Genomic DNA, 11,532 nt, shown 5'->3' on the forward strand with positions numbered 1-11,532 from the left:
TGCCCCTGTATCAATTGTAGGCAGTCCGTTAAAACTCGATAAATACTCACTTAACTTATGAGTCCTTAGAGAGTAGTTTTTATTTAGTCTCATGAATTTATAAGAGTCCATGGAATGTTTCCATTGGAATTAGAGCATATGTCAAGAAAGAGGCCAGTAGCTACCTCATGAGGCCAAAAGAAGCTTCATGGACATCTCCAGTTGTTTCCCTACAAGGTTGTTCGAGGCAATTATGCAATTTCTATTTGTAGCGGTTCAGGTAATTCCAGAACTAGTTCCATAATTATGGCAAGGACCATGTCCGATCCATCCCTGTATCTGTCCCAACAACTATCACATGATAAGTACTCAATAAGCATTTACTGATGGTAGGAGGGAATCTATGAATGTGATGGAGACCAGTGGTTCCCAGGATTTCACCTTGAAGGAACTTTTACCACATTTTCTCCTCACAGAGCCCGTCTCCTCTTAATAAATGTATATTTGATAAGTAATAACTTATCTCCCCATTGTTAAAATTAAATGCATACAGAATTCCGCTAGACCTTCCAATAAACAATAGGTACTCACTACTAAAACTGGATTGATAAAATGATTCTGCCAGCAGTAAAGAAAAGTGGCATTTAAGTTAACTTGTGTGACCACAGTTCATGGGTGACTGTGATTTCTGTCGCAGCTTACCTTACAACCTCTGATATCCCTAGTCCAGGACCCCCCAAGTCGGGAATCCTTGAGAGCCAAGGGATCAACCTGGAGAGTACTTCAGATGTGTGATCCAAGCAAAAACAGAAATGTCAAATTTACTTTCAGCGCAAGTTCGACGGCAGCTCTTTCTTAGCAAATGGAAATCCTTCCAAAGAGCGGAAAGGCAGGGCAGATCCTGCAGATAGAAACCGTATTGAATAAAGCAAATTGCTTCTGAATTTTGAGTACCACATTCCCCGAACATTGCTCTGAGTGAGGGGCTGTTTGGTGTGCAGGAACAAACCCAAGTGAGAACACTTGACCCCACACAGAAGTGTTCATCGTCTTGAGACTCTACGCTTGAAAGAAAACCCATCGTGTGCCTCCTGGCAATCTCAATCTCAATATACGGAATGTCTTTGTGTTGAGAATTTGCAGTGCTTTCTTGCTTGCTTGCTGCCTTAGGAAATTAGCAGACAGGAGAACCCCTGCTCAGTGGGAGGCTGACCTGCTCACCTTCAGTGTTCCTGGCAGGGTTATGGCTTAGGCTGAAACATTGGCTGGGAGCAAATGATGAAGACACAGTCCATTTTATGAACTCTAAACACCATTCTTCTTGTAGTTGCTATGACCTTATTTGAATTGAAAATGGCTTTTTAACGGATTTCTTCCACACCACCATGAAAAGGGCTCCTGTTGCCAGCATCAAAGGAAACTAATGGTGTCCTTTGCTTTGATTTGACTGCATCGCTTTTTGCTAAACAAACTAAACAACCTGCCCAGCATGGGGAGGAGATGAAATAGCTTTCGTGTATTCCTGAGGACTTGGACTGTGTCCCTTTGAAAACCAGCAAGCGAGGGTAACACGGAAGGTTGGTCAGTGTCCTGCGCAGTATGCCTGGTGTGACAAGCAGCTCTTGTGTCCTTCCCCTGCAGCTCCCAGAACATGTCTGCCTTCATGGCTGTGCCAAGTCGAGTTAGAAAACAGCCCCGGACCTTACATTTGAATAGCACCCTCGTCGATATCATCACTTTGTGTGGGGATGTGTCTACCTCTGAGGGCTAGTATTCCTAATTTTACAATTAGGGAAAATGGGGATGCAGAAGGGTCACACAATTTGTGCAAGATTATAAATAAAACACATTTTGTTATAGTCGGGACAAGAGCTGAAGTTTCTCTTCTAACACCAGTCCAGTTTGTTTGTTTTCTTGTTACCTGTTTGTTCATTAGTGTATTTTTAATAAATCCCTTTTCCCCTACTAGACTGCATGGACCAGGAGAGCAAGGGCTGTGTCTGTCTCCGAGCCCCACTGTGTCCTCAGTACAGAGAATAATATGTAGCTCGTGAGAGGTGCTTTATAAATATTTGTTGAACAGAGGTCTTTATCAAGCTACAAATGGGGTTTAAGCAGAGGATCCAGGAAAGTCAAGGAGAAAGGGTTTTCTTCCTTTCACTGCCACAGGGGAAAAAATTCTAACCAGCTATGTGTATAGTCGTGCCTTTAATTATTTTTTGTTTTATACCTAACAATTGCAGTAATTTGGTTCTGAAGGTATATAGTGCAGGTCATGGGAAGATATGGAAAGGCTTTAGTCTCCTATTTAGGAAAGCTCAGGTCCTCTAAAATCTCTGGAGTTGTTTGTGAGGGCATTTGTTTCACAGATAATTCATATGACTTCATTCTTTCTCTGTGCTCAATTTTAGGGGAAAAAGATTTTTTAAAAACTGAGCTATTTTCATCAGGCATAAATCAGATATGCTGCTTCCTGAATAGAAACAGGTTTAGTAAAAAACTGATAAGCCTGGTATTTTAGGAAGTTATGATTTGTGAGATAACCTGAGGTAATTTTGAAGCCCCTTCCAGGGTTTAAACCTACAGTTGCAAAAGCCCTGCCTTTTATCACCGTATGCTTTGATGAATGAAATGCCAACCTTTTCAGGAAGGGCTTCTTTGTATTTTGTCTTTCTCTTCATTTTTCAAGTGAAATTTCTAAGCTTTCAGAAATGTCCAGACTGACAGGAAATCACATTTTAAAATATGTCAGACTTGATTTTAATTAGTTGGTCCTGGGTGACTCAGTTGCGCAGGGAGAGAAAGACCTATGATCCTAATTTTAAACTTTGCTGATCAACAAAAATCCATTTCTCAGGAGCGGCTGGGTCTGGGACAGACAGTAACAGGACTCTGATATTTTCATTTGTAATCTTTATCCATGAGGGCGTCGGAGAGTTGTGCAAAAGTTAACGAGCTGAACGTGGAGGTTCTATTTCACTCAGTAAAAGAAACATGTCATTGTTTAAATGAAATACATTCAAGTAAAATTCACTGAAAGATGCAAGCATTTTATTATCATTCATTCGTTAACTGCAAAAAAAAATAGTTCAGAGAGGTCAGAGAAGTAGCATACATTTGTGGTAAAAGTATTATGTATATAGACACACACTTTAATATGACTTTAACATGGATTCCTAAATTTAAATCTAATTAAATGATAAATAATTATAATTAATAATGAAAACTAATACAAAATTGATAGTAAATAAAGAAATCTGATTAAGTTTAATTCTGATAAACTTTATTCTTATGAAGATAATGGTCACTACTATCATTATTATTACACAGACTCTCCTGACTCTATATAATGCAGGGAAAGCCGTTTTGCAAACTGACTGGTCGTTAATTAAAAAAAAAAAAAAAGACACCACTTTCATTTGACAAAATAGCAGTGAATTCACAAACTAAAATCTTTGGCAGTAGCCATAGTGAGAAAAACCGGGCAGTCTTTTCACGAATTATGTTACTGCGTACATCTCTATTCTAAAAGTAATGTAGGGGCACCTGGGTGGCTCAGTCGGTTGAGGTTGAGCATCCGATTCTTGATTTTGTCTCAGGTCATGATCTCATGGGTTGTGGGTGAAGCCTCCAGGCAGGCTCCACGCTCAGTGGGGAGTCTGCTTCTCTCCTTCCCCCTCTCCCTCTGCCCCTCCGCATGCTCTCTCTCTATCTCAAATAAATAAATCTTTAAAAAAATGTCTTAAATAAAATTTGTTTATTTATTCAGTAAATATTTATTGGATACTTAATCCATGCCAGGCACTGTGCTAAGCACTGGGGATACAACAGTGGGAAAACAGATAGTCCTTGTCCTCAAAGTGATTGCAGTCCAGCTGGGGAGACAGATATTGATCACACATATAAATATAATGACAATTCTCACTGGTGTTTTGAAGCGGTGACATTTAAACTATCACCTGAAAGATGAAGGAGTTGGCCAAGGGAAGGGGCATAAAAGATAAGACATTCTGGCTGAAAAACAAGAAAACAACATTTACAAAGTTCCCTGAGCAAATAGGCTGGTCGAGGTGAGCAAGACTGAGGATGTGGCTAGAATTCAGTGAGGGGAAGAGTGACTAGAGATGGAACTAGAGAAGCCATCGGGGGCTATTGTTCAAGCCCCCAAAGACCAGTGAAGGATTTTTACCTTTGTGCTAAGAGCACAGAGAAGTGACTAAAGCATCCCAAGTAAGAGACAGACATGAATTAATAAGTCAAGGTCAGCACACTGAGGGTTACTGAACTCAGCACTTTCAACTCCTAAGTCTTTTCCTTTAAATCTTTTCAAAACCAGTTCTCAAAGCCAGCACATCAGAAGACCTCTGGCTCTTCTCTCTTTCCCCTCCAGTTGTTCTTCGGAGGGAGGTTTTCTGATTCCTGCAGATGTGCCTGTTCCTCTCCTAAGAAGCCTGCAACCTGTTTGAAGATGCCTTTCTTCAGGAGAGCTCCACAGTCCAGAGAAGGACTTTGAGGCTTCATGTACCAGATTTCAGCTGTGAACTTGCTTGCTCTCTTGCCATCTTCATTTATTTAGCAACTCTGATGGGAGAAGCATATGGGAGGTTTGCCACAACTGTGGGCCTGCAAACAAAGCCCTTCCAAGAACATTGCCCTAAGAGCCTCATCACCAGTCTGGCCCTCGTTCTTTCTTTGATTGGATTTGTGAAACTTGGAAAGACATCCCACAGGCTCATTTTTACATCACAACTGTATTATGGCTGGGTGTTGCTCTCAGAATTTCCTGCTGCCTTCCTTCTTAGAGACTCTGGAGACCAGAGCAGGGCATTACAAGGCTGTCACTCAGAGGATGTTCAATACAGTCCCACTTAGAGAGCTGGACATTTATCTTAGCATTTTACACACATTACTTTAATCCTGGTTATTGTGCCCATTTTCTAGATGGTGAAACTGAGGCTTAGAGTGTTAACTAACTTGCTTACAATAAATACTGCTGCTGAGACTCGAGTAGAAACAGCTTGGCTCCAGATTTGACGCTAGTGCTATGATTTTATTTAAATTTTTATTTATCTTGAAGTGATTCTCCTGGTTGTCAGGGTGGTCTTGTGAGTAAACAGTCTAAATCTACACTATAAATCTAGCCTCTCACTAAAAAGAGAGATTAAGAAAAAGGGTGGCATTTATAAGAAAACCTTGCAGTGTTTGTATAGTCACATCGTTCTGCACCATAAATAAATACTAAAATATAAATACACAGATTCAAAGGAAATTTAAGAATCTCTTCAGAATATATAACTTCACTATGAAATATTTTCCTTCATAATATTAGTGAATGTTATTCAAATTTCCACTAGCGACTTTTTGGCTGTATGGGGGAAGTAATATGAATGAAAGATTGAATGAATGTTAAGATCTCGTAACAGTCTGAGAACAACCTGAGAATTTTCAAAGGGAGACAATGTGTTCTTTATTTATATGTGATAAGAATACAAGTTTCAGTGTCATTAGATGGCAGACTTTGTATGAAATTAATAGATTCTTTCTCACATGGGAAAATCAAAGAACTCTTCTTTGATTGGACAAAATTAATGACAAACATTGAAGTGCATACAGAGTGAAGCTCAGACTCCACAGGCTGTCAAAGGAGGCTCTTAACAATCTGGCCTAACACCTTCCTGTCCCTCCCTTGCAGGTGTGCAATACAGGTGTCCCCCTACTGTCCCCACACCTCCATGGCCTTACTTTCTGGTCACCTTGTCTTTCCTAATCACGTCATCTTTCATGCCCGTATGCTTCTTCCTAAACCACTTTATTTAGGTCTGATTGATATAAAAAGGGGTGCATATTAATGTATACAAGTCGATGAGTTTAGGGTTAAGTATATCCCCATGAAACCATTACCATCAAGGCCACAAACGTATCCATTACCTCCCAAAGTTTGCTTCTGCCCCCTTTGTTGTTGTTATTATTTTTGTATGTGTGTGTAGTAAAGAACACTTAACATAGGACCTACCCTCCTAGCAAATCTTAGTATACAGTACAGGAGGGGGACATTATGCTAGGTGGAATAAGCCAGGCAGAGAAAGGCAAATAATGGGTTGTCTCACTTACATATTAGAATGAAAGTAGTCAAATTCATAGAAGCAGAGGATAGAACAGTAGTTGCTAGGAGCTGGGGAGAGAGAGGAGGAATGGGAAGGGTGGGGGTTAAATGGTACAAAGTCTCAGTTATGCAGGATAAGTAAATTCTGGAGATCTACTAGACAGCCCCTATGCTTTTGCATGTATTGTTCCCTTTTCTTGAAATGCCTTCCTTCGTTATCTAAGGAGTCATGACCAAGTTCAGATGTCACCTGTTTTGTGATGTATTCCTTAAATTCCTCCTTAATTTCTCCAAAGTGACATAAATGATTTCATCTCACATGCTCCCATAGATTCCTGTGCTCTTTACCATTGTACCATATTGTATTGTTACAGTTGGTTCACACCCATTCTGCTTGTTAGACTTTGTGACATCTGAGACCAAGATTTCTAGTTCAACATTTAAATTCAATAAATGTGTTGTTTTTCCTTTGGGTTGCAGGGATTGTGGTAGGTACAGAGGACATGTTGGTGACTATGATATGATTTTTGTTCTTGGAAAAGTGTGCAGGCACTGACAGAAATAGGCAAGGAAATGGATCAAGTCAATGCTGTGTGCAATACACAGTCACAGAACTAGGCTTCAGGAGTATAAAGCATAAGGAAAAGAAAGGGTTCTTCCCACCCAGACTTGGATGGGAGGGATTGAGATAATGGCTGAGCCAAATCTTGGAGGGCAAGGAGAAATTAGTCAGAGCAAGAAAGGTACTGAAGAAGGAATGGTATTTCATAGAAAGGGAAGGCCTGAAAAAATACTGAGGCATGAGACCACAGTGTGTGGTTAAGGCAAAATAACAAGCCTCTTGGTATTGCTGGAGAAGAAATTAGCATGTAGGAAGTAGTAACAAATGAGGCAGAGGAGGGATCTGTGTAGTAGATGGTTTGAGGGAGGTAGGGACAGAGTCGTCCACACTGCTGAAGAGCTGGGTGTATCTTGGAGGGGAGAAAAGACTCTGTGACAGTTTTTGTAAAGGAATAAAGCATGCAGATGAAAAAGAGTTTGTCCTGACTGTAGTGTAGAAAAAGCAAAAAAGGAGTGTGTGGGCAAGGCTCTGGCAACATTTCTCCAAGAGAGATGAAGAAGGTTTGAACTCCCGGGTGGCTCTTGGGAGCCACAATCACAACAGCATCCTCCAACAGTGTGCAATATATCTTTGTTGAATGAATGAATGAATGAATGAATGATTTAAAAAGCTAAAGCTTAACTAACTTATACCATGGAAATTGTGACATTGAGACAATATTTTATTACCACCAGAGTAGGGTTTTCAATTCACTCTATTCAACACTAAATGTAATCAAAACTTGGCAGTTAGTTATAAAGTTGCATTGTCAATATCAATATGGCAGCCAAAGTGGCAAAACTTGATTTTGGGGAGGGCAAATAAAAAAATTTACTCTTCTTGTGTTTAAAACACAGCTATATAAGAAGTATATCAGCAGAAACACATTCTATCTGCGGTATATCATGGAGTAGGAGGGAGAGCAGAAAAAAATATTCTTAAAGGCTCCATAGGAGGGCAGTAATGAAAATGCATTAAGAAATGGCACTCCAAAAAATTATTACACCTTCAGTAGCATCCGCTAGTTTTAATCCAGGAGATTGACTCTTTTTGTTCACATAATTCTACTTAAGACCATCTGAGTATTTGAGATTCAACCTGGCATTATTGCTTGCTTTGTCTTTGGTATCATACTGACTTTAGGAAAATATATCTGAACAGAAAAATAGAAGTATTCCCACGACTCAGAGAAATGGCATTTTGAATGTAAAACTCATTTTTTACCTGAGGCCCACAAGCCGTTCCAAAAGGATGTCTCATCGATCCTCAGAGCAATCTATTTTATAGGGAAACAGAGCAGAGCACTCTTAACGTTCTAACATCTCCCTATGGGGATGATAATTAGTTGCTCTAAATTCAGGCCCAGGAATTTTAATCTTAGAGTAGCAGAAGGCATCCGAGGAGCTGTTTTTGTGGTGGTCATGGTTCTAAGATGGGAATTGGTTGTTCTGGAACCTCCTGTGACTTAGTACCTCAAGGAATCTGGTGGACCAGCTACTCAATTAAGGTCAACACAGAGTCAACACTGGCCTCAGTGTTATCCCATCCATGACACCTCCCACCTCCCACCCTTTCCTCCCAGGAAATGCCCAATTCTGATGCTTTGTCCACAGAGTGTCTGCCTTTTCTAAAATGCCAAGGTGATACTGCATTCACAACACAGAGATATCATCTGCTCCAGCAAGTCCAGAAGAAAAAGTAATGGCATTTGAACCCGAGTGGCGACACACACATTGCCACTGCATCTGTCTTTCTAATGAACTTGAACACACTTGCATCTGTGCTGAGGGATCCAGATTTTTCATTGTAAGGTGGAATTATCTTCTGAAACTGGTGCCGAGAAGACCATATCTCTCCACCTACCAGTCTATTCTCTGAAGGCATTGGGCCTTTTAGATCCATGTTATACGCTTTTAGAAGCAATTGGATCCTCCTCTATCTGGGTCTAATGGGAAAAATGTATATGCTGAAAAACATGGATCAGAATTTTTAAGGGATGACCCACCAGATTACTGTAGTCCAAGGCAGTTGAGCCAGTTTTGCCTAGATGGCTTGAGTTTGCTTAGACTAGATTTGCTTTCTGAGATCTGGAGAAATGCACATGTATTACATCCCACACTTTGGCTTCACAAACCAAAAGGGGCATGGTTTCCTTTTTGTGCTGATTATCATGATGATTACATTCTCCTGATTTTCCTTCTACTTCTGTGCCTACTTCTCTTTTTCTTTTCTTGAATCAAGTTTTCCAGGCAACCCTTACATGCTGCTGATCATCTTTTCTCCTCTCCTTCTATAAAATCAGGTAACCTTATCTACTCTCATAGCTCTAACTATGCTATATGATGGCTCTTGACAGCTCTGTGTCCTGACTATCAGATCTGTACTTACCTACCAACTGAGATCTCAATTCATGTGTCCCAAAGTCACTTCAAAATCACGGTCTCAGACCAAACTTAGCACATCCATTGGAAAGACTTCCCTCCTGTCTTTCCAAGATTGGAGAATGATGTCCGCCTGCCAGAATACTGCTAGCAATCTAGGCATCCACCCATGGCCTCTTTCTCCCTCTCCATCCCACCCACATTAAGCAAACATCATTTTATCTCCTCAGTTCCTTTCAATTATCTCTATGGCTGCTGGTGCAACATAAGCTACCACTGTCTCTGGTCTGGATGACTTTGACAGCTCCCTACTTGTTACGCCTGCCCCTCCTACAGTTCTGTCCCATTCATTGGCCCACACTGAAGGCAAGCCACTCTCCCCAAATCACAAATCTAAGCTTAAGATTTCCCTAGTTAACAGCTGACAGTTCTACATTTTGAAAGCCCTCTTTCATCCGTTTCTTATCTCCTATCTCTCCCAACTTAAGACTTCCTTAAATTTTATAACGTAACTACTCTGAGATTCCTACCCACCCCCTCATTTTCTCATCCCCTTCTCCCCTCTCTCCGTCCCCCTCCATCTCACCCAAGCATTCAAAGTTCACATCGATTTCCTCACACTGTTCTTTGTTGTCGAACTGTCAGCTCTCAGGGCTGCTTCTTTATCCATTTCCCATGTAAACCTCCCTTCCTGACACTTGGAGTCAGAGTAGGTGTCACTTCCGTGTGCTTCAGAGGATACCGCACAGCCATATTAACATCACCTGTGTCTCCCTGACCACGTGCCCTGCTACCAGGCACACACCATCCTGTCTTCCTGATCCTCAACATTCAGGGAGCAGGCTTCTGAAAAGTTTTCCCTGACTTCTCAGGCCAGACTCAATGACTCGCCTTTATGCTTTCATGGTAATGAGTCATCTTTTTTTTTTTTTAAGATTTATTTATTTATCTTAGAGAGTGAGCACAAGCAGGAGGGCCAGAGGGAGAGGGAGACAGAGAATCTCAAGAAGGCTTCACGCTCAGCGCAGAGCCGGACATGGAGCTCGATCTCACGACCCCGAGATCATGACCTAAGCTGAAACCAAGAGTCGGATGCCTAACTGACTGAGCCACGCAGGCTCCCCTGTAATGAGTCATCTTTTACGATGAAAGTCAGGTTGTACTACTCTTCCCCGCAAGATGTTCCAAAGCTTCCCTGTTTCACTCCGAGTAACCCTCAAAGCCCTTAAAATGGCCTACAGTGCCCTGCAGGCTCGGCCCTCTTGCTTCATCTTTTACTACTCTCTCCTTCCTTTTTCCAAGTAGGCACGCTACACCCTTAGGGCCATGGTGGTAACTGAAATGCTTTCCCTAGCACTCCCTTGTATCCTTTAACTTTTGCACAAATGTCCCCTTATCAATGAGGCCTACTAACCCACCCTATTTTAAGTTGTCATCTACACCACCCCTCTCTACCTGCACACTCCTAATCCATTTTTGTCCCCATTTTTATAGCGCTTATTCCTTCTTATCATATGATATCAATTAGTTATGATTTTCCCTCTTTGTCCTGATTGTATTATGTTAAAACTTTTTCTTTATCCACTTGCCCACCACCAAATCATGCACTCTTTGGATGCAGGGGTTTTTGCTGTTGTATCTAATTACAGTACCTAGCACATTTCCTGAAAATAGCCGGCTCCTAATAAATGTTTGTTAAGTGCATGTATTCATCTCTGACCTCACCACCCCATAGCTTTGCAGGGTTGCCAGTCACACCATGCCAAACTAGAATGTGAGTACAAAAGTGTCGTTTTCTTAGTGGAGAGGCTGCACTGTAAACTCACACATCTGAGATCTCCAAAGATGAAAAGTCCAATACGGACCACTACGGTGAACGTTTCTCCTGCAGAGTCCCTTCAGAGGTTAAAAATTTACCATTGTCCGTTTGGCTTTTTTCTCTATTCTATGTCTATAATTGGGGCATTTATTTTGGTACATTAGAAAACTAAAGGAAAGCCTAGGTAGCATAAGCTTGAAAAATAGTATCTTGCCTTCCATGACTTCTCTTTTTCTTTCCTTTCTCAGAGCTCTTCCTGCCATGATGCAGTGGGTCCGCACTCAGAAGCCGGGAGAGAGTGGTATCAATATTGTCACTGCTGATTTTGTGGAACTTGGTGATTTCATCAGCACTGTCATAAAGCTCAACTATGTCTTTGATGAGGGAGAAGCCAACACTTGATAGTACCATTTGGAACATCCATGAGTAAGACAGAGAAGACTCATTGTATTAGGCATATTATCTATAAACGCTCTGATCTTCCTATTCCACTGGGTGTCTGAGGGGATTAGACTGGTAGTGGGTGGGAAAAGGGGGAAACCATTTCTTCAGTGATTGTTATCATACTGCATTACTATAAATATTTCATTTCCCATTTGATGAGCAAAATCTGCTTCTAGTGTTAGGGATAAAAAAAGACCGTGAATTT

The 11,532-nt window shown here is 41.1% G+C and overlaps 1 protein-coding gene across 1 annotated transcript in view; it reads left to right on the forward strand.

Moving 5' to 3' along the window:
- Positions 1-11,285, forward strand: part of PLCXD3 (phosphatidylinositol specific phospholipase C X domain containing 3) — a 159,870-nt gene extending 148,585 nt beyond the window's left edge. Inside the window, exon 3 of the mRNA XM_028097918.2 lies at positions 11,132-11,285. Coding sequence (XP_027953719.1) covers positions 11,132-11,285 — 154 coding nt within the window. The remainder of the gene's footprint in view (positions 1-11,131) is intronic.
- The last annotated feature ends 247 nt before the right edge of the window (positions 11,286-11,532 follow it).

This window comes from Eumetopias jubatus, unplaced genomic scaffold (genome assembly GCF_037043125.1).
Source record: "Eumetopias jubatus isolate StellerSeaLion01/CBP00866 unplaced genomic scaffold, mEumJub1_p1.0 scaffold_5, whole genome shotgun sequence".
Taxonomy (NCBI): Eukaryota; Metazoa; Chordata; class Mammalia; order Carnivora; family Otariidae; genus Eumetopias; species Eumetopias jubatus.